The sequence below is a fragment of the Ictalurus furcatus genome, chromosome 17 (assembly GCF_023375685.1).
Source record: "Ictalurus furcatus strain D&B chromosome 17, Billie_1.0, whole genome shotgun sequence".
NCBI lineage: Eukaryota > Metazoa > Chordata > Actinopteri > Siluriformes > Ictaluridae > Ictalurus > Ictalurus furcatus.
This window is the reverse complement of record NC_071271.1, coordinates 3,832,010-3,853,341: the sequence shown is the minus strand read 5'-3', so window position 1 is coordinate 3,853,341 and position 21,332 is coordinate 3,832,010. Positions and strand designations below refer to the sequence as shown.

Genomic DNA, 21,332 nt, shown 5'->3' with positions numbered 1-21,332 from the left:
GACTGTGGTCACATGATAAGAGCGGGAAGTTGCCCAGTGTTGTTCATGTTTGTGTTCTGGACGGGAAGAAAGACGCCAGGAGTCTCCACAGCTGACCGAGAGAGAGAGTGTGTTCTACTTGTGTCCAGACGTTCGTTGTTTAAAGCAGGAAGTGCGGGAGAGTGTGCGGGATGAAGGCGTTTTTGCTGTGTTTGGTGGTGTTGTGCTGCTTTGGCGGCTCTTTGGGTGACACTCCAGCTAACTGTACCTATGAAGAGCTGCTGGGAAGCTGGATATTCCAGATCTCTAATGTGGGACAGGATAAAAGCATTGACTGCTCCACTGCTGGTGAGAGATATGCCCTTTCCTGTAGTATGGCACACCCTGGAGGAATTCTAATTATTATGCTTTAGAACATTGTGTACTCTGGTGTTAATTCAGTTGTGTGTGTGTGTGTGTGGTTTTGTGCAGGTCCGACAGTGAAATCCGTGACTGTGCATTTACAGAAATTATCTCAGGCTGTTGATGATCTTGGAAATACCGGCTTCTTCACCATCATCTACAACCAGGGCTTCGAGGTGGTGCTCAACGATTACAAATGGTTCGCCTTCTTCAAGGTTGGTGTCTCGTGTATCCCCCTCCCCCGGGTTCTTTTCCATTTTAGGTGAGACCATGTGACACCTCATGACTAGACTTGCTCGGAAACTTGAAGCTTCCTGTATCACACCAGCTCACATGACTGTCTCGTTAATGAAGTCTAGTCCTAAGTCATGATTTCTCTACTCTGTGTATCTCATTTCAAGCTGTTCTGGATGGAGTTCTTTGCTTAAAAACAGAAATGGGTATGAAGTAATACCTTCTAGGACGTGTTCCTGTAGGTTATGGATGGACGCTTTGTGGATTCGACTCCCTAATTCCTGTGAAAGTGGACTGTATAGTGGGAGGGATGAACCCTTCTCCCTCCTGCTGTTATAGGAAAATAATCAAGTGTCTGTGGTAACTGTTAGTACCCTGTGGTTACTGTTAGTACCCTGAAGTGGATAATTTTTGTAAATATATAAAAGCATATTGTGAAGTGAGGCTTTTTTTTATATTTTTATATATATATATATATATATATATAAAATTCCTTTACAATTTCCCTTCATCAAGCCGTGTTGATGATTCAGCATAAAAGTTCAGCTCACTTCCTCCTCGAGTACCTTACGATGGTTGCAGTCACATGCTATGACATGGTGTTTTGACATTTCAGCTGTGAAACATCACGACTCAGCACTTTTTTTTTTTTTGCTTCTTTTCGCTTTTACCACACACACACAAACACACACGAGACTCGGCTTTCACAGCTCACGAATAAATTACTAAATAAACTCGCCATGATGAAAATGCACGTTGCATCGATTTGATATGTGTTTTTAACATTCCTTTCTCACTCTTTCTTCCTCCCTCAGTATTCCCAGGAGGGCTCTGTGGTCAAGAGTTACTGTGATCAGACACTTCCTGGTTGGGTTCATGACGTTCTGGGGAACAACTGGGCCTGTTTCACTGGGAAGAAAGTTCAACCTGTGGCTCCTAAAACCTACTACATCCCTGCGCCTGCCCCGTGAGTGTGTGTCTTAATGCTGTGTGTGTGTGTGTGTGTGTGTGTGTGTGTGTGTGTGTAATTACTACCTTTTATACTCGTGTACGTGTGTTTTCAGGTTCCTGCAGCTTTATAAGCACGATCTGAGTTTCGTGGAGCACATTAACTCGGTACAGAGCTCATGGAAAGCCACGACCTACAGAGAACACGAGATGTTCACCATCCAGGAGCTAACACGGAGAGCCGGAGGCCGCAGATCCCACTTCCCCCGGTGTGTATACGCACGTATGTACGCAGACGTGATGGTTCAAATCACGCATGCACTCCAGAATCGTGTCGGAAACGATGGTTCAGACGGTGACGTTGAAAATTATACTTTGGTTTTTATTCTATAAACACGTAACGGTTAAATGGTTCTTCAGGGGTTCATTGAAGAATTTAATCCGCAGAGTGTTTTTCTTTGTTTTCGTTTTGTTTAAGCTTTTTTCACTTTTAGTTTCTATATTTTTAGTGGGTTTTTTCCTTTTTTTCTATTTTTTTTGTCGTGTTTTTCATGCGTGTTCTTTTTAATTTCTTTCTCTAGTTTTCTTTTTTCCTTGTATTTTTCTTACTTTTTTTTGTTCTTCTTTTTTGTTTTCTTTGTAGTTTGTTGTATTTCTTTTCTTTCTTTTTTTTCCTTTGTGCATTTTGTAGTGGTATCTATCTCCTATGGCATTTTTTTTTGGGGGGGGTAGTATTTTATTTTATTTTTTTTCACTTTTTTTTTTTTTTTTTTTTTAATTTTTTTTCTTTCTAGTGTTTGTTTATTTATTTATTAAATACTAGTATTCTTTTTCAAGTGTTTTTCCTCCTTTTTCTTTGTACTATTTTTGTAACAGTATTTCCCTTCTTTCTAGTATTTTCTTTAGTGTTTTTTTGCCCCTTCTTTGTAGTATTTTTTTCCACTTTTTTTGTAATCTTTTTCTTTAAGGCATTTTTTTCTAGTGTATTTATTTATTTATTTATTTATTTATTTATTTATTTATTTAAATACCAGTATTCTTTATTTCTAGTGTTTTTCCTCCTTTTTCTTTGTCGTATTGTTTTGTAACAGTATTTTCCTTCTTTAGTGTTTTGTCCCCCTTCTTGGTAGTTTTTTTTTTTTCTTTTGTCACTTTCTAGTATTTCTAGTATTTTTCATACTAGTATTCTTTCTAGTGTCTTCCTTTCTCTTTATTTGTAGTATTTTTTTTTTTTTTTTTTTTTTTTGGAATAATTTTTTTCTACTTTATTCTTTCTTTCTTTAATTTTTTAGTATTTTCTTTGCTTTCGTATATATTTATTCTTGTTAGCTTTTTGTTGGTGCTTTTTTGCCAGTTGTTTACAGACGAGTGAGCGGCTCACACACACACTATGTAGTGCACTGTAAAGGGTGTGTTGCCGTTGCACGTATTTGGACTTGGCTCTGTACTCGGGTTATGAAGTACCACTGTGTCCATTATGGTGGTGTTTAGAATCCATTTACACACGGGCTGTGTGTTGGAAAGTATTGGCCCCTACACCCTCTGTAGTGTGCTGTGTATCCTGTAGGTAGCCATTTTGTGGTTCACTGATCTGATCTTTTTATTTGTGTTCGTACTGAATGGGTTCCTCTGGTCAGTGTTGTAGGTTCAGGCTAATAAAGCTGTATTCTATTGTCCTGACTCCTCCCCGTGTTCCTCAGACGCGTAAACTCTGCCCCCGTCACCCCAGAGCTTCACAAGATGGCTGCCGGTCTGCCAGAGCAGTGGGACTGGAGGAATGTGAATGGAGCCAATTACGTCAGTCCAGTACGCAATCAAGGTGGGGCTCTGGATCTCCAAAAATTTATTTTAAGTAATCAGGTCAGTTTACAATTTTGAAGTATGAATGTTTTATTTAATTTATTGCTTTTCTTTTCTGTAGCGTCGTGTGGTAGCTGCTACTCATTTGCCACGATGGGGATGCTGGAGTCACGGATCAGAGTCCAGACCAACAACACTCAGCAGCCGATCTTCAGCCCTCAGCAGGTCGTCTCCTGCTCACAGTACTCCCAAGGTACACATACACACTAACTTACTCCATTCTGTTTTAAGACGAGTCACAAGGTGAGTTAGTATTCGAGTGTCGTGGAATGCTTGTTCTTTGAGCGTGCACCGTTTTCCAAGTGCACTACATGGAGTTTGAACTGTCAAGTGGACTTCAAATGCACTTTAAACGCTCTTTATAGAGAACAAATCATGTGCACTATATAGGGCGTTAGAGCCTGTATGTAAATAGACTGGCATAGCAGATTCCTATATTTCTGTATAGTGGCTCCTGGATATGTAGTGCACACTGCATAGGGGCCAACAGATCCATGTTTTCTAGGTTCTTGCACTTCATATGCTGTGGGAAAACGACTCCTAATCCTAAAGTGTCCTACACCCGTGTGTGTGTGTGTGTGTGTGTGTGTGTGTGTGTGTGTACAGTAGGTACACCCTCTGTAGAGTGTCCGTGTACATCACGTGCCCTACATAGGGTATCCATTTTTAAATAAAAAAAGGCTGTTTTGGGATTTAGCCTTCTACTTGATATCAACGTACACTACATGGAGGGTTGGTCCTACACCCAACACCCTACATAACCACTTGAGAAGGGCCTTACATAGTGCACTAGATACCTGACCGGTCGAAGTTGTCATGGAAACGTGACTTGTTTAATTTGCACACTAATGAAGGAATTTGTTTTGTTTTTTTCCTCGAATCTTTCTAGGGTGCGACGGCGGTTTCCCGTACCTGATCGGAAAATACGTGCAGGACTTCGGCGTCGTCGAGGAGAAGTGCTTCCCTTACACCGCCAAAGATTCTCCCTGCTCCGTCTCAGCCGACTGTCCTCGCAACTACGTTTCCGACTACCACTACGTCGGCGGCTTCTACGGCGGGTGCAACGAGGCGGCCATGATGGCCGAGCTGGTGAGGGACGGGCCGATGGGCGTGGCCTTTGAGGTTTACCCCGACTTCATGCACTACAAAGAGGGCATCTACCATCACACGGGTCTGCGTGACTCCATCAACCCTTTTGAGCTGACCAATCACGCGGTGCTGCTGGTGGGCTATGGGCGGAGCCAGGAGACGGGCGAGAAGTACTGGATCGTGAAGAACAGCTGGGGAACCGGTTGGGGCGAAGACGGCTACTTCCGCATCCGGCGCGGGACCGACGAGTGCGCTATAGAGAGCATCGCCGTGGCAGCCAAACCAGTCACTCAGCTGTGAGGTCACTTCCTGTTTGGTTTGGCATCGAAGAGCATGTGTGTGCGTGTGTATGTCTGCCGATTGTGATTGAATACTGCATATTCAAGATTGTCTTTGTTTTTTTTTTGTTTCTTAAAAAGGGAAATTTTAAGACAAGCTGCTGTCGCTTTAAACGTGATCCGACTTGGCTGTGTCCCAAATCCTTCCTTTTGTTTACGACTATAACGTGAGGCATTTGGGATTATGGTCACGAGGTACAAAACGCAGTGACGTCAGCGGTTATTTTAAAATGTACTCTCGATTGGTAACCAGTCAGATTGTTGAAATAATTCTATAGTAATTTAATAACTAAATTTGTTTATAAATTCTCTTATTCAGTTCGTTTCACTCTGGTGCCTTCGATAATCAGGACCGATCTGCTTTATTGGAAAAGGGATTTATATATTTTTTTATTTTATTTTATTTTTTTTTATTTTTCCCTCACGCGCATTAGCTAAAGCTGCTAGCATGTGTTCATTGTTCATGGCTCTGTCCCAATCCCATTTCCACACTTCAGTCTAATAACTGACCCTTCCTCCTCTAGCAGATTTAAAAGGTGGTATAAAGGGACGCAGTGTTTGATTGATTGATTTTAATTTTTTTCAGGTGTTGTGTACAAATCGTTTGTCGAGCACAAAACACACGTGGCAGTATTTCAGTTTAAATTCTCATGACTACCTTGCGATTTAAAAACGTTCAGATGTCGAGATTTGATTTTTTTTAGAACTGATGAATTTTATGCTGATTTTTTTAAAAAAAAAAATTGTGCAATAAAAACTGCTTTTGAAAAATTGTTTACTTGATGGAGGGTTTTATTTCTTTATGCGGGTCTCTTCACATCCTGCGCTTTAAAAATTTAAAAATTTTTATTTATTTATTTATTTATTTATTTATTTATTTATTACAATTTGTCATTCTCTAAATTTAGATTCAAATGTAGCCTGAGGCCTTGATTGGGGAGGAGAAAGTACTGCAAATGTATTAAGTATTACTTTTACTACACATGAACTACTTCCACTGGAGAGATCTTTCATATAGAGCCCCCCCCCCCCCCAAATAAATGTAATTAACTAACTATTAAATTTTAATTACTTAAATACAGTATAAATCTTATTTTTTATATATATATATATATATATATATATATATATGACAGACTCACTCACTTTTAGTAACCATGTCATACTGATCCAGGTGGACCGTTCCGTTATTTTTTTTTTTTTTATATATATATATATATATATATATATATATATATATATATATATATATATATATATATTAAAAAAAAAAAAAAAAAAACACGGCACGGTCCACCTGGATCAGTATGACATGGTTACTAAAAGTGAGTGAGTCCGTAGGGGGTGCCAATACTTTTGCCTCACTCGTGGTTTGGGTGTTTTTTTTTGGTTTTCCCCCTCTCTATTAATATATTACGCAGGGTGCTAATAATTATGGACGGCTTTGTGTGTACATATCTCCACATCTTGGCATTCTCTACCTCAATTCCAACATGCATCCAGTACATAGGGCCCACTACGACGGTCCCTTAAGGTACCGTTTGAGACCCTGTTTACGCTAGGAGGGTTTGCGATTGATTTGGGATCTGGCCGAGTGATCCCTAATCCCTAAATCCTCGCTTATGGGAAAACTCTGCGAAGGGCTCGAGCGGCTCCGTCTCATTCGTCGCTCGCCATGCAGCGGAGGGAGCATCGCTATAAGGTCCTGGTGATCGGAGACCTCGGCGTCGGGAAGACGAGCATCATCAAGCGCTACGTGCACCAGCACTTCTCCGCTAACTACAGGGCCACCATCGGAGTGGACTTCGCCCTCAAAGTGCTCAACCTGGATCAGGACACGATCCGGCTGCAGCTGTGGGACATTGCAGGTGAGATTTTACACACACACACACACTTATTATAAATAAACACTTGACTCTTGAAGATATCTGATGGTTTAAGCTTATCAATAGGTTTGAACTGATGTGGATTGTTTTTTAAAAGAAAAGATTTCCACTCACGTGGTACCCGTCGCAGCATGTGACTCTAATTCCCCCAAATCTCACGTCAGACAAAGCCAGAAGTTCCTGCGTGTGATGCTCACGTGAGAGAGATTTCTCATGCACAGTGCAAAACAGCAGGTTTGGGCTGTGTTCCAAATGTTTAGCTCGTTATCTTCTTGTTCCATTCGGCTCTATCTGTGGCTGAACCTCCGAGCAAAAGGCAGCCAGGTTTTGGGGTGGTGGGTTAAAAAACAAAACATGATGGTCACGTGACAAAGATTTCTCATGAGAAGAAAAAAAAACCCTCCCAAGAACAGGTTTGGTTCCAAACTCAACAATCCAGGACTAGTTGGCGTTCTCTGGAGAACATCTTCAGTTTAAGGATATAGTGGTTTAATTGAAAATATTCTGAAAATTAGCAGTGACTCGGTTTATGCTAGCTGCTAATCAGTGAAGTAGCGAACTAGCTAGCAGGCCACGTTCCACTTTTCTAGTGGCTTTCTACGGGACATTACGCTATTTAAGGGCCCAGTCTCCCGCGCTCTGTCTCTCTCCGCAGGTCAGGAACGTTTCGGAAACATGACGCGTGTGTATTACCGTGACGCCCTCGGCGCCTTCGTGGTTTTCGACGTGGCGCGGTCGTGCACGTTCGAGGCGGTGAGGAAGTGGAAGGAGGATCTAGACGACAAGGTGAGCGCGTCGGGCGGGAAACGGGTCGCCGCCGTGCTGCTCGCAAACAAATGCGACCAGGACAGAGACGACGCCTTCGCCAAAAACTACGGGCGAATGGAGCAGTTCTGCCGAGAGCACGGCTTCATCAGCTGGTTCGAGACGTCAGCCAAGGTACCGAGTCTGAACGCGGGTGAGACGACATGATCGTGAGTGGTGCAGTCTGTCGTCATAGTAACGGCCTGCAACTTAGAACTGCAACCCGTTCTCACCTGTGTGCATTACTAACGCTTATTTCTTTCTATTTAAAAAAAGATATTTATTTATTTTGTTTTTTACTCTTTCTTCTTTCTTTTTAAAATCACTTTTTTGATTATTTGATTTTTTACTGTTTATTTTGTTTGTTTTTTCTTTTTTAACTTTTTAATAATTTAATTATGTATTTTTTTGTGCGATTTCGTTTCATTTTGTGTTTATTTCTTTCGGTCAGTTCTTTGCCTCGTTTCCCCCACCTTTTTAATTTTTTCTTTCTTTCTCTTAATTTTAGTCTTATTTGCCTTTTTTCCACTTATTTGTAAAACAAAAAAAAAATTAAATAAATTATTTTTTACTTTTTTCATTTTTTAAAACTTTTTTTTTACAATTATTTATTTTGGTCTTTTTTTTATTATTTGCCCTGCCTTCTTTCTTTCTTTTTCTTTTCTTTTTCTTATTTCTCTTTCATTCAAAAATTTTTAATTCTCTGAAAATTTATTTTTCTTTCTAAATTTGATTTTACTTTTTAAAATACATTTTCATTTCTTACTTTATTTTATATTTAAGTTTTTACTTTACCTTTCTTCTTTGTTTATAAAAAACTTAAGATCATTTTATTTTGTTTCTGTTTATTTTCTTATTTCATTACACATTCCTTCTCTCTCTTCATCTCTTCTCTCTCTCTCTCTCTCTCTCTTGCTTCCTGCTGAGTCACCAAGTAATGAATATGCAGATGAAGCAAGTCATGAATATTCATTAGCATATCAATCACACTCCCTGGTTGTGAAACTGGGTGTGAAGATTCTCTCTGTCCCCTCCGTCCAACCCAATCCCCCCCCCCCCCTCTTTAGGAGAACATTAATATAGATGAAGCTGTTACCTGTCTAGTGAGACACATCATGGCCAGTGAGACAGAACTGCTCCAGACGGACGGCATGAACATCTCCCCTAAACTGGATTCGGGACGCAGCCCGTCCTGCTCTGCCTGCTTGAGGCCCTAAGTCACTCTATCCTCACTTCACCAACACCCTTCATCCCTTGAAATACTCCTCGTCCCACCTCACACACACACTATTATATACAGCCGTGTGTGTGTGTGTGTGTGTGTGTGTGTGTATACAGTCGCCATGTGTTATAAAAAAAGCAACTGTGCATTCGTATCCATAGCAACTGACTTGAAACACTTCACACATCAGCAACCTTATAGAGCAACCTGAACATCTCTCTCTCTCTCTCTCTCTCTCTCTCTCTCTCTCTCTCTCCATTATTCACACATTCACTTGTCATTTCTGAATCAACAGGAACGTGTTTGTTTTGTTTAATAATGATGGGAAAATTAGATTAAGACCGTACAAATTATACAAATGTTAATCATCCATTTCTGATTACATCATCGACTGTATCGCTGTTATTTATTTGCTGTGTGTGTGTGTGTGTGCGCGCAATGTTTTATTGTTTACATGTTATTAAATGTTGAATGTAAAGTGATTGGACATGTGATTTACTGTGTTACGTAAGGACTTGGGGTCGCGCTGTTACAGGAAAATAATCAGTGACTGGGTGGGGTGATGAAATGAATTTTCCTATGATATAACATCCTGAAGTGATTTATTCCTCATATAGCACAGCACTCTGCCAGTCAGTACAATGTTATTTATTAAAGAAAGAAATGGCATACTTTTTATCTGTTTATGGCTACATTTAGTGTTGTGGAACATCTGCAAAACAAGTTACTTCCTGTTATCACTTGTGTTATAACCTGTCCAAAGTCTAGAGACAGTTTCATCCATAAAACAGAGAGATATGAGTGTGTCAGTGTAACTGGATAGAAAGTGTGTGTGTGTGTGTGTGTGTGTGTGTGTGTGTGTGTGTGTGTGTGTGTGTGTGTGTGTGTGTGTTTGACCACAAACAGACCCAATCGATGAGGCCGAAAGATCAAGTGAAAGGTCAACCATGATCAACAGATTTGTCAATAGTCAGATGTCATGTGACCCAATCACGTACACACACAATGTAGGGAAATGATTTCTTGTTAACCATTGGGGGGAAAATCATTTACTGGAGAGAGACACACACATTCAAAGTCTGCATGTGTGTGTCAATATATATAATATATATATGTGGCAAACTACACACTCTCTCTGTCTCTGTCTCTCTCTGTGTGTGTGTGTGTGTGTGTGTGTGTGTGTGTGTGTGAGAGTTTTAAAGGAAAGACCTTCAGGGATGGGAATATGAATAATGAGATGTTGAGTTTAATTAACGACACAGCTCTTCAGACGAATACAAATGACACACACGCACACACTTTGGCGTCCTTCAGTCGGGAGAGGAGACAGAATTGATGGCGCTGTCTGACCGGATAAACATGGAGACAGCGTGTGTCTTCTGGTTCAAAAAACACACTGATTCTTTTCAGTGAGTCAGATCATTCGGCTCAGTTCACCACTAAGAGTTGCCTCTTATAGACTCTTTGGCTCTCAGCTGGATACAACTCAATTTTTCCTCCAAAACTGTATAAAGTTTCAAATATTCTGACCAGGAATTGTTATTTTTCCTAACTATGTCTGAAATTGTTCAAAGAAATCCTACTCTATGTTCTAATTAGCAAAATAGCATTGCTCTGTTAGATCAGTGATTCATTTATTCATTCCGCTTTTTTCTGGTGGATGCTTGTAGTGGCAACATGCTGAGAAGGTTAGCCTAGACCGCTGGTTCCCAAACTTTTCCAGTTCAAGGCCCCCCCAAATGGCATTAACATTTGACCGAGGCCCCCCTTTTGCAAGATGTCTTTAAAACACGTTAAAAATACAGACTTCTGAATATATCCCCCCTTTTTATTCATAATTACATCTTACATCTTTACATTACATTACATTAGGAATTGATTGTGTGTGGTTGTCCGAGAGTGAGAATTTATTTTTCACACCAAATTGTTGAGGCCCCCCGGGCGCCCCCTGGCGGACTCCAAGGGGGCGGCGGCCCCCACTTTGAAAACCACTGGCCTAGAGTTCCCTATCCCCAGCCACAGATCCTAGCTCCTCTTGGGGATTCCCTAATGTTCCCAAGCCAACTGTATGATATAATCCTTCCAGAGGGTTCTAGGTGTACCCTGGGCTTTCCGTTGAGTGGGGCATGCCTGATATTGTCTCTCTCTTGCTGATACTCTAGTTAGAGCTGACCTGGGGTGTCCTTGTAAGGTGTCCAAGCCGCCTCAACTGGCTTTCTTTTGAATGTAAGGACCAACAGCTGTACTCCAAGGTTCTCCTGTATTGTTGAGATTCTCACTCTATTAAGGAGAGCAATCCATATCCAGTCCATACCATTCCATCTCTCATACTAACTCGGACTGCTTCGTCACCAACGAAGTGACATCCAACATCCCCAACGCAAGCTTCCATGCCAAGGATCTAGTGCGTCTAAGGCTGCCCAATCCATGCTTGCTGCCATACTAGTATTGCACCAACACCCAATGGCTCCATGCCATCATTTGGGGCTGAACCTGGGTAGGAGGCCTGGTCACTTCAGGAACCGCACCCATGGCTTGGCTCCATGGTAGGGTCTCAGTAACCATAATCCTGGCAGGGTACAACTTGAGCTTTTTTTGTACCCATCATAGTCATCTTTAGGATGACTTTTACGAAGCTTCTTCAACACTACAAGGTCTCGGTTGACTGTTTAAATTCTCCAATCTTACCTACTGGCAAGGTGAGTAGAAACCAGAGAACCCAGAGAGTCACCTGAGCTCAGGAACTGGTGACCCTGGAGGTGTTAAGGGCAAGGAATCACCCTACCTACACTAAAACAATTATAATAATACAGATGTACTGTATATACAGTACTTCCGCCCAAACATTTTGACACGCACTAGTTAAATTCTAGTTAAAACTTCATCTCGGCCTTGCTCTTGCGTTCATTTGAACTCGTTCTCGACAAGATCTTGGCTACTTGTGGTCTTGAACTTTGATTGAAAAGGACGAATGTGGCTGACCTAAAACCTATCCTGCGTTTCATTATACTCCTTCGTTCCAGCAAATCCAGTCCCTGAATGGATGAATGGGTCAATAAATGGGTAAATGGATGGGATTGGTGGATTTATAGATGGTTGGATGGATGAATCGATGAATAAAGTGGTGGGTGAATGTATTATACTTTATATCTTCTTTTTCTTTTCTCTCTCTTCTCATCCTACCTGTTGCCCTCCCTCTCCCAACTCCAGAAAGAAAAGAGCCTATCTGTCTCTCCTGGTCCTCCTGCCAAATGGAATTGAAAGCACAGCTGCTTCACGTGGACACAGGTGCTTTTTTCATTTTTTTCCGTTATGAGATGGAATAAGAATGAGATGAACGTCAAACCCAATAAGAAAGGCTACGTCCCAAACCACATAGTGTTGTACTGCATAGTGTGTCAGGATAAAACGCCAACAATAGTACAGACTATTTATGACTGGGTGTCGAGATTAGACTAATTATCTATGAATCTGAAATATTGAAGGTTCTAATGTGGTTTTGAAGTTCTAAGAATTGCCGCCCAGACGTTCTTAGACATCACTGATAATGCATAGAGATTACTCTCCAGCTGGCATAACACACACACACACACAGGCCACCATCCAACGCCACAGCTGGGTATGTTTCAATCATGAGGACGCACACACTTGCGTCAGACATTTTGATTTCAGTCCAGACTTCATCACCTTATTGAAATAAGGTCTCGTTAGTGTGGGTGTGTTCATTTTACGTACTATAAATAACACAACTTCACACATGGTGCTTGGACTCGGATCTTCTAATAAGATCTTTAAATGGATAAGTCTCTCATTCTGTCACATTGAGCGAGATTCTGTCCATCATCAACTATAGATTCGTTTGTCTAAAAAAGAAGCTGGTTGATAAGTAGGGTTTAACTAAACAAGCTGAAAATTAAGACAGTCATCTGGGGACGTGTAAGGTTTAGCGGAATACACAATATCACTAAGCTAGACGAAGTTATATGTGGTTTAGATGGATTATGAGGCTACTTGATGAATGGGGTTTAACAAATAAGGTTATCTGATGTGATGCGAGGATTAGCTAAATATACAATAATGCTAATTGATAAGTTAGGTTCAATCAAAAGGGGTTACATGTGGTTTAATTAATACGTTACGTTTAGCTAAATTGGGTTATATGAGGCATCTTATTAAATGACGTTTAGCTTAATGAGGTTATACGTTCAGATCATTGTCATGACATGAGGATAAATAAGACAGAAGGAGTCTGTGAGGCTGCATCAAGCCCACTGATACTATACGTGGATTACTCTATGCTAAGTGAGGCGAAGTGAGACAGCGTTCTTATCAGTGCTACACAGGGGGCAGGAGTGTGGGGTCGGGTAATAAATGATTTGAGTTATAAACCTACCGAGTTCCTTTATTTTACTCTCTTGTTAGCTTAACAGTCATAACATCGAACACCACATGCCCCCGATGAAACAGCTGGTCTCTGTGAATCGATGTTCTCTGTACTACGTGAAACGTAAAGGTGAAATACTCGGTGAGCTGGGCGATTTAACGATTGCGGTACAATTGAGCCTTTGTAACGTCTTACAAAGACCTTCTCATGAGGTTCCTTTTGCTGACGGGCTGCATTCTGGTCTTAAATGAATAACACGACCGAGTTTTTAAAAAATTATATTTTATGGCATAGAATTAGCAAATACACAAAATGTTAATTAGCATCCGGACTTATGGTATGATGACAGTAAGGATGTTTTAATTAATTAATTATTTATTTTTTAAAAATTATTAGTAATTTACTTTCACTGACATCATCAGCCGGTATCAAAACATCATCGAAAATAAACAAGGAGTTGGAGAACTTACTTTTCTTCTTCCCATGATCTTCAGGAAATTCAAATGATGCAGCTTCCTGTCAAACATGATGAATGCAGGAATGGGTGGACTGGTGGATAGATAGATGGTGAGTACATAAATGTATTTCTGGTTGAAGGGGTGGGTGAATAGATGTATGGGTAGAAGTACTGGTGAATGAATGGATGATTGACTGGTGGTTGCATGCATGATGGGTAGATGGATGGACTTGTGGATGAATGAATGAATGAATGTTTGGTGAATAGATGGTTGTTTTTGTGAACAGATGGAAGAACCGTTCTATTAATGGCAGGATGCACAGTTGGCTAGATGAATGCAGGAATAGATGGGCAGATGGATTGAAGATTAGTTGGCGCAGGTATTATTTGGTGAGCAGATGATGGTAGAATAGATGGGTAGGTGGATGAATTGATAGGTGGATGAACAGATGTATGATGAATTTGTGAATAAATAGATGTATAGGTAGAGGAACTGATGAAGGGATGGATGCTGGATTGGTGGGTGCTAGATGATAGGTAGATGGGGCACACGGTGTCTTAGTGGTTAGCACGTTCGCCTCACACCTCCAGGGTCAGGGGTTCGATTCCCACCGTGGCCCTGTGTGTGCGGAGTTTGCATGTTCACCCCGTCTATGCTTCTGTTTCCTCCGGGTACTCCGGTTTCCGGTGTGAGTGTGCCCTGTGATGGATTAGCCTCATTTTGGCACCCTGTCCAGGGTGTACCCCGCCTTGTGCCCAATGCTCCCTGGGATAGGTTCCAGGTTTCCCCGTGACCCTGTAGGAAGGATAAGCGGTATAGAAGATGTATGGTGGATTGGTGGATGCCTGTATGGTTTGGTGGATGAATGATTGATGGATGGTAGATAAGTAGATGGTAGATGGTTTCATGATTTGATAGATGGATCAATGGTGTATTGGTGAATGGTTTAGTGGCTAGATGAGGATGGGTGGGTGAGATGAATGGTTAGGTCCAAGGATTAATCCAAGGATTAACCAATGTGGATGAATTAAGGACATTCAGCGACATGTATTTCCGCCTTCCGACAGAAATTCAGTCCCTCTCTGGTCCTCAATAGATGGATGTTCCAATGAATGGGTAATGATTGTATGATTATAAATGTTAATAATTATATTTCAAGGTAGAGTGTATCAATGTTTTAAGCCATTTATTCGAAACACGCAGGTAGGTGGTCCTGACAGGAACTCAGTGATGTATACGTTTACTTCACATTTACAAATGTACATGTATACTTTTACTTTACATTTACAAATGTACATGTATACTCTTACATGTACATTTGTAAATGTTCATATCATTGGGATTCCTGCTCATGGAAACTATCAATTATTTATAAAACCTTTCTTCATAACTTGTAATTCACTCATAATTTGTAACACTGGAAAGCCTATAAAATCCGATCAATGCATTCAACGTAGCTGTGATTTATGGGTAATCTGGGCAAGATACAACACTCCGTATACATACAAATAGAGGTGTAAAGCTGTATTATCGTATTAAATTGGCTCATCTCAAATCACCATCTAGCTGTGTGAGGCCTTTATTTTACTATAGTTCATAATGTTCAAGTCTTCTATATGTTGTGAAATAGGATTTCTGAGATTTAAATCAATTTGATGACACTACTTGAGGTGAATTGAAGATACATGAAGCTAGTAGTGCCTATACAAAGCTAAATGAGGATACATGAGGCCTCCAGCAGGGTCTCATCTTTACATTTAACCTCCTATAGCTTCACTTCGCCTCATTTTGCTTTTACTCCATTTTTGTTGAACCTCTAGACTATGGTTGAAGGGGTGTAGATTAATGTAGCCTCATTAACCATCATGAGCCTTCATGCCTCATTTAGCCATGTAGCCTCATATAAGTTTCAGTCCATTTCATTTAGCCTCATTTAGGACCAAGTATTCATAGACGTCCTCTGTATTTTAGTTTCTATCAAACCAGACTAGCATCCTGGTAATAGACACTAACATTGACGAATGAGTCTGTGTGTGTGTGTGTGTGTGTTTGTGTGTGTGTGTGTGTGTGTGTGTTTACAGCCTCAGTAATATTACCTCTAGGCGCCATCTGGCTTCAATTTTGTAACTGACCAATAAAATAAGAAATGGTTTAATAAAGATGGTCTTACTAATGTCTAGACTGTGTGTGTGTGTGTGTGAGAGTGAGTGAGAGAGAGAGACTCCTTTCAATTCATTAACCAATAAACTTGTCTGTTCTTAGAAGACTACAACATTCACAGGACCACAGAATATGCATTTAGCTTAAATATCATCAAACTTTTTTATCTTATTGATGATGAATTGGATGGATAGATAGATGGATGGATGGATGGTAGAGTGGTGAATTCATGAATAGTTTGCTAGTTAGAGTAAGTGTTGGGTGGATGAAAGGATTGGTGGATGGATGAATAGATCGATAAATGGTTGGATGGCTAGATTGATGGATGCACAGTTGGCGAGATGAATGCAGGAATGGATGAATTGGTGAATGTATAGATTGAAGGCTTAGTAGATTTAGATATGGGCTGGTGAGTACATGATGGATGGGTGGATACATGTATTTCTGGTTGAAGGGATGGATGAATAGATGTATGGGTTGAAGTACTGGTGAATGGATGGATGATTGATTGGTGGATGCATGCATGGGTAGATGGGTAGATTGAATGCATAGATTGTTTGGTGAATAGATGGTTGTTTTTGTGAACAGATGGAAGAACCGTTCTATTAATGGCAGGATGTACAGTTGGCTAGATGAATGCAGGAATAGATGGGCAGATGGATGGATGGATTGAAGGATTAGTTGGTGCAGGTATTATTTGGTGAGCAGATGATGGTAGAATAGATGGGTAGGTGGATGAACAGATGTATGATGAATTTGTGAATAAATAGATGTATAGGTAGAGGAACTGATGAATGGATGGCTGACGGATTGGACGATACATGCATGGTTTAATGAGTAGATGATAGGTGGATGGGTTGATGAATGGATAGATGGATGATGGATAGTGGATTGGTGGATGCATGCATGGTTTGGTAGATAAATAGATGAATGCATGGGTAGATGGTTTCATGAACTGATAGATGGATGGATTGATGGATAGTGGATTGGTGAATGCTTATATGGTTTGGTGACTAGATGATGGGTGAGATGAATGGCTAGGTCCAAGGATTAACCAATGTAGATGAATTGAGGACAGGATGGATGGAAGGATTATATTACATGTAGACATGGGTTGGTGAGTAGATGATGAATAAATGTATGATGGATTAGTTGATGAATTGGTGTATAGAGGTAGTGGTGATTGGATGGATTCTTGATTCCATGTATGGTTTGGTGAGTAGATGATGGATGGATGCAGAGATGAATCTGTGGGTACATAGGATACTGAATGGATAAATTGATGGATAAATAGATGGCTAGATAGATGGATGGTTAATGGATAGATGTATGGTGGATTAATGAATGCTTGCATGGCTTTGTGAGTAGATGATGGATGTGATGTATAGATGGTGGACTAGTGGATAAATGGCTAGATCACAGAATAACCAACCTAGATCACCAGATTGTTTGATGGATGGATGGATGGAAAGATGGATGTATTAAAGTATTAATAGATGCAGACTGGTGTATAGATGTATGGGTAGAGGTACTAGTGGATGATAGATGGATGGTAGATTGGTGAATTCATACATGGATTGATGAGTAGATGATAAGTGGGTGGATGAATAGGTTGTTGGATGAATGCATTGGTAGTGGATGGATACATAAATGAGTGGATAGATGGATGGTGGATTAACGAGTGCATGAGTGGTATGGTGAGTAGATAATGGGTGAGACGGTTGGATAGATTGGTAAATTAATGGAAGGATGTACAGTTGGTTAGATGACCGCTGAAAAATGGATGAGTGGATGAATGTATAAATGGATGGATTAGAAAAAAAGGATGGATTGTTGAGTAAGTAGTGGGTGGACAGATGGCTGTGTGGATAAATGTATAAATATGTGGATGAATGAATGGATGATGAATTGATGGGAGCAATCATGGGCCCATGAGTACATGATGGGTGGATGGATGCTTGGCTGATGTATGGGTAATAGGATGAACAGGTGAATAAATTGATGGATGAGTGGATGTATTCATGGGCGGTTGGATGGTCATTTCATACTATAATAATAGGTGGTAACACTTCTGACTTGAATTTTAAAACCTGCTTTACAACACACAGGAAATGAAGAAGAATTTGACGCTGGTCTTGTGCTGCTCTCTAGTGTGCGTGATGGGAATTGCATAATTGTGTGAGTTCACAGTGTATTAGTGTTTTTCAACTTTGTTTGGTGGGGGTGGGGGGGGGGCTGTTATACTTTACACATTTATGAATGAACTCGTGAAATTACTTCACACCACACATTTAACATTAGACAGTGTACATTTAAAATGATTGATTTAAACTCTTATTCAAATTGTTTCAGAATAAAATATATCCTTACTGTCTTTCTATTTCTCTCTTATTCTCTCTATCTCATTCCTAACCCTCTCTTCCTGTTGGTGAAATGATCATTTTGAGGAATCACTCTGTCGTGCTTGAGAAAGGAGCAGAGGACAGGACCAACATCTTGTTTTATAGCATATAATCGGAATTCAATCGGGAAAAAATATTTATGCAAACAAAGGTAAAGTGTAAGTGCAGGGCTGTGTGTATATGATGTACAGACCTATGTTTATTGCAAGACATGTTGCAAAGATTGAGAGAGGGAAAGAGGGAGTAATAGAGTGGGTAATGGCTGTACATCATAAATACAATAGGTGTATGTGAAATAATTGTTTCCCATTCAAAAGGCTGAAAAAAGAAAAAAATGTGCCTGCCTTTTCCAATGACCAATTTTTGGGGGATAATTTCTGGTATTTTGTGTGTTTTTGGAGATTGAAATGGTTGATCTGGAAAAATTTTGGCTGAAACCTGCCAACTTTGGTTAATGATATTGCCTCAAACACAGTTGAACAAAAGTATGTCTAAATCCACTAAAAATGAGCTGCTAGACTGTACCTTGGATGACTGAACACTGGATGTCTGAATGCTGGATGACTGAACATTAGGTGAATATATGCTGGATGACTGTACGCTGGATGACTGTATGCTGGATGACTGTACGCTGGATGACTGAACACTAGGTTATTGTATGCTGGATGATTGTATGCTGGATGACTGAACACTAGGTGACTGTGTGCCGGATGACTGAACATTAGGTGATTGTATGCGGGATGACTGAACGCTGGATGACTGTACGCTGGATGACTGTACGCTGGATGACTGAACGCTGGATGATTGTATGCTGGATGACTTTATGCTGGATGACTGAATGCTGGATGACTGAACATTAGGTGACTGTGTGCTGGATGACTGAACATTAGGTGATTGTATGCTGGATGACTGTGTGCTGGATGACTGAATACTAGGTGATTGTATGCTGGATGACTGAACACTGGATGACTGAATACTAGGTGATTGTATGCTGGATGACTGAACGCTGGATGACTGAACACTGGATGATTGTATGTTGGATGACTGAACGCTGGATGACTGAACGCTGGAAGACTGAACGCTGGATGACTGAACGCTGGACGACTGAACGCTGGACAACTTAACACTGGATGATTGTATGCTGGATGACTGAACGCTGGATGATTGTATGCTGGATGACTGTATGCTGGATTACTTTATGCTGGATGACTGTACGCTGGATGACTGAATACTGGATGATTGTATGCGGGATGACTGAACACTGGATGATTGTATGTTGGATGATTGTACGCTGGATGACTGAATGCTGGATGTCTGAATGCTGGATGACTGAACATTAGGTGAATATATGCTGGATGACTGTATGCTGGATGACTGTACACTGGATGACTGAACGCTGGATGACTGAACACTGGATGATTGTATGCGGGATGACTTTATGCTGGATGACTGAATGCTGGATGACTGAACACTAGGTGATTGTATGCTGGATGATTGTATGCTGGATGACTGAACGCTGGATGACTGTACGCTGGAAGACTGAACGCTGGAAGACTGAACGCTGGATGACTCTACGCTGGGTGACTGAACACTGGATGACTGAACGCTAGATGACTGAACGCTGGATGATTGTATGCTGGATGACTGAATGCTGGATGACTGAATGCTGGATGACTGAATGCTGGATGACTGAACGCTGGATGATTGTATGCTGGATGACTGAATGCTGGATGACTGAATGCTGGATGACTGTACGCTGGACGACTGAACACTGGACGACTGAACGCTGGACGACTCTACGCTGGGTGACTGAACACTGGATGACTGAACGCTAGATGACTGAACGCTGGATGATTGTACGCTGGATGACTGAATGCTGGATGACTGAATGCTGGATGACTGAATGCTGGATGACTGAACGCTGGATGATTGTATGCTGGATGACTGAATGCTGGATGACTGAATGCTGGATGACTGAATGCTGGATGACTGTACGCTGGACGACTGAACACTGGACGACTGAACGCTGGATGATTGTATGCTGGATGACTGAACACTGGATGATTGTATGCTGGATGACTGTATGCTGGATCACTGATCACTAGGTGATTGTATGCTGGATGACTGAATGCTGGATGACTGAATGCTGGATGACTGAACGCTGGATGATTGTATGTTGGATGATTGTATGCTGGATGACTGAATGCTGGATTACTTTATGCTGGATGACTGTACGCTGGATGACTGAATACTAGGTGATTGTATGCTGGATGACTGAACGCTGGATGACTGAATGCTGGATGACTGAACGCTGGATGACTGAACGCTGGATGACTGAACGCTGGATGATTGTATGTTGGATGATTGTACGCTGGATGACTGAATGCTGGATGTCTGAATGCTGGATGACTGAACATTAGGTGAATATATGCTGGATGACTGTATGCTGGATGACTGTACGCTGGATGACTGAACGCTGGATGACTGAACACTGGATGATTGTATGCGGGAAGTCTTTATGCTGGATGACTGAACACTAGGTGATTGTATGCTGGATGATTGTATGCTGGATGACTGAACGCTGGATGATTGTATGCTAGATGACTGAACGCTGGATGACTATACGCTGGATGACTGAACGCTGGAAGACTGAACGCTGGATGACTGAACACTGGACAACTGAACACTGGATGATTGTATGCGGGATGACTTTATGCTGGATGACTGTATACTGGATGACTGATCACTAGGTGATTGTATGCTGGATGACTGTATGCTGGATGACTGATCACTAGGTGATTGTATGCTGGATGACTGTATGCTGGATTACTTTATGCTGGATGACTGTACGCTGGATGACTGAATACTAGGTGATTGTATGCTGGATGACTGAACGCTGGATGATTGTATGTTGGATGACTGAACGCTGGATGATTGTATGTTGGATGATTGTACGCTGGATGACTGAATGCTGGATGACTGAATGCTGGATGACTGAATGCTGGATGACTGAACGCTGGTTGACTGTATGCGGGATGACTGAATGCTGGATGATTGAACGCTGGATGACTGAACGCTGGATGACTGAACGCTGGATGACTGAACGCTGGATGATTGTATGTTGGATGATTGTATGTTGCATGACTGAATGCTGGATGACTGAATG

The 21,332-nt window shown here is 41.1% G+C and overlaps 2 protein-coding genes across 2 annotated transcripts; both read left to right on the top strand.

Annotated features, from left to right (window-relative positions):
- On the top strand, positions 1–5,624 carry ctsc (cathepsin C). Its single transcript, XM_053647036.1, has 7 exons — positions 1–327; positions 451–596; positions 1,431–1,582; positions 1,680–1,832; positions 3,264–3,382; positions 3,485–3,616; positions 4,313–5,624. Exons 1-7 carry the CDS (start codon positions 171–173, stop codon positions 4,810–4,812), a joined length of 1,359 nt encoding a protein of 452 aa, XP_053503011.1. The 5' UTR covers positions 1–170; the 3' UTR covers positions 4,813–5,624.
- A 521-nt stretch (positions 5,625–6,145) lies between these two features.
- rab38a (RAB38a, member RAS oncogene family) lies at positions 6,146–9,006 on the top strand. Its single transcript, XM_053647039.1, has one exon. The coding sequence runs from the start codon at positions 7,412–7,414 to the stop codon at positions 7,706–7,708; it is 297 nt and encodes a 98-aa protein (XP_053503014.1). The 5' UTR covers positions 6,146–7,411; the 3' UTR covers positions 7,709–9,006.
- Positions 9,007–21,332: the final 12,326 nt, after the last annotated feature.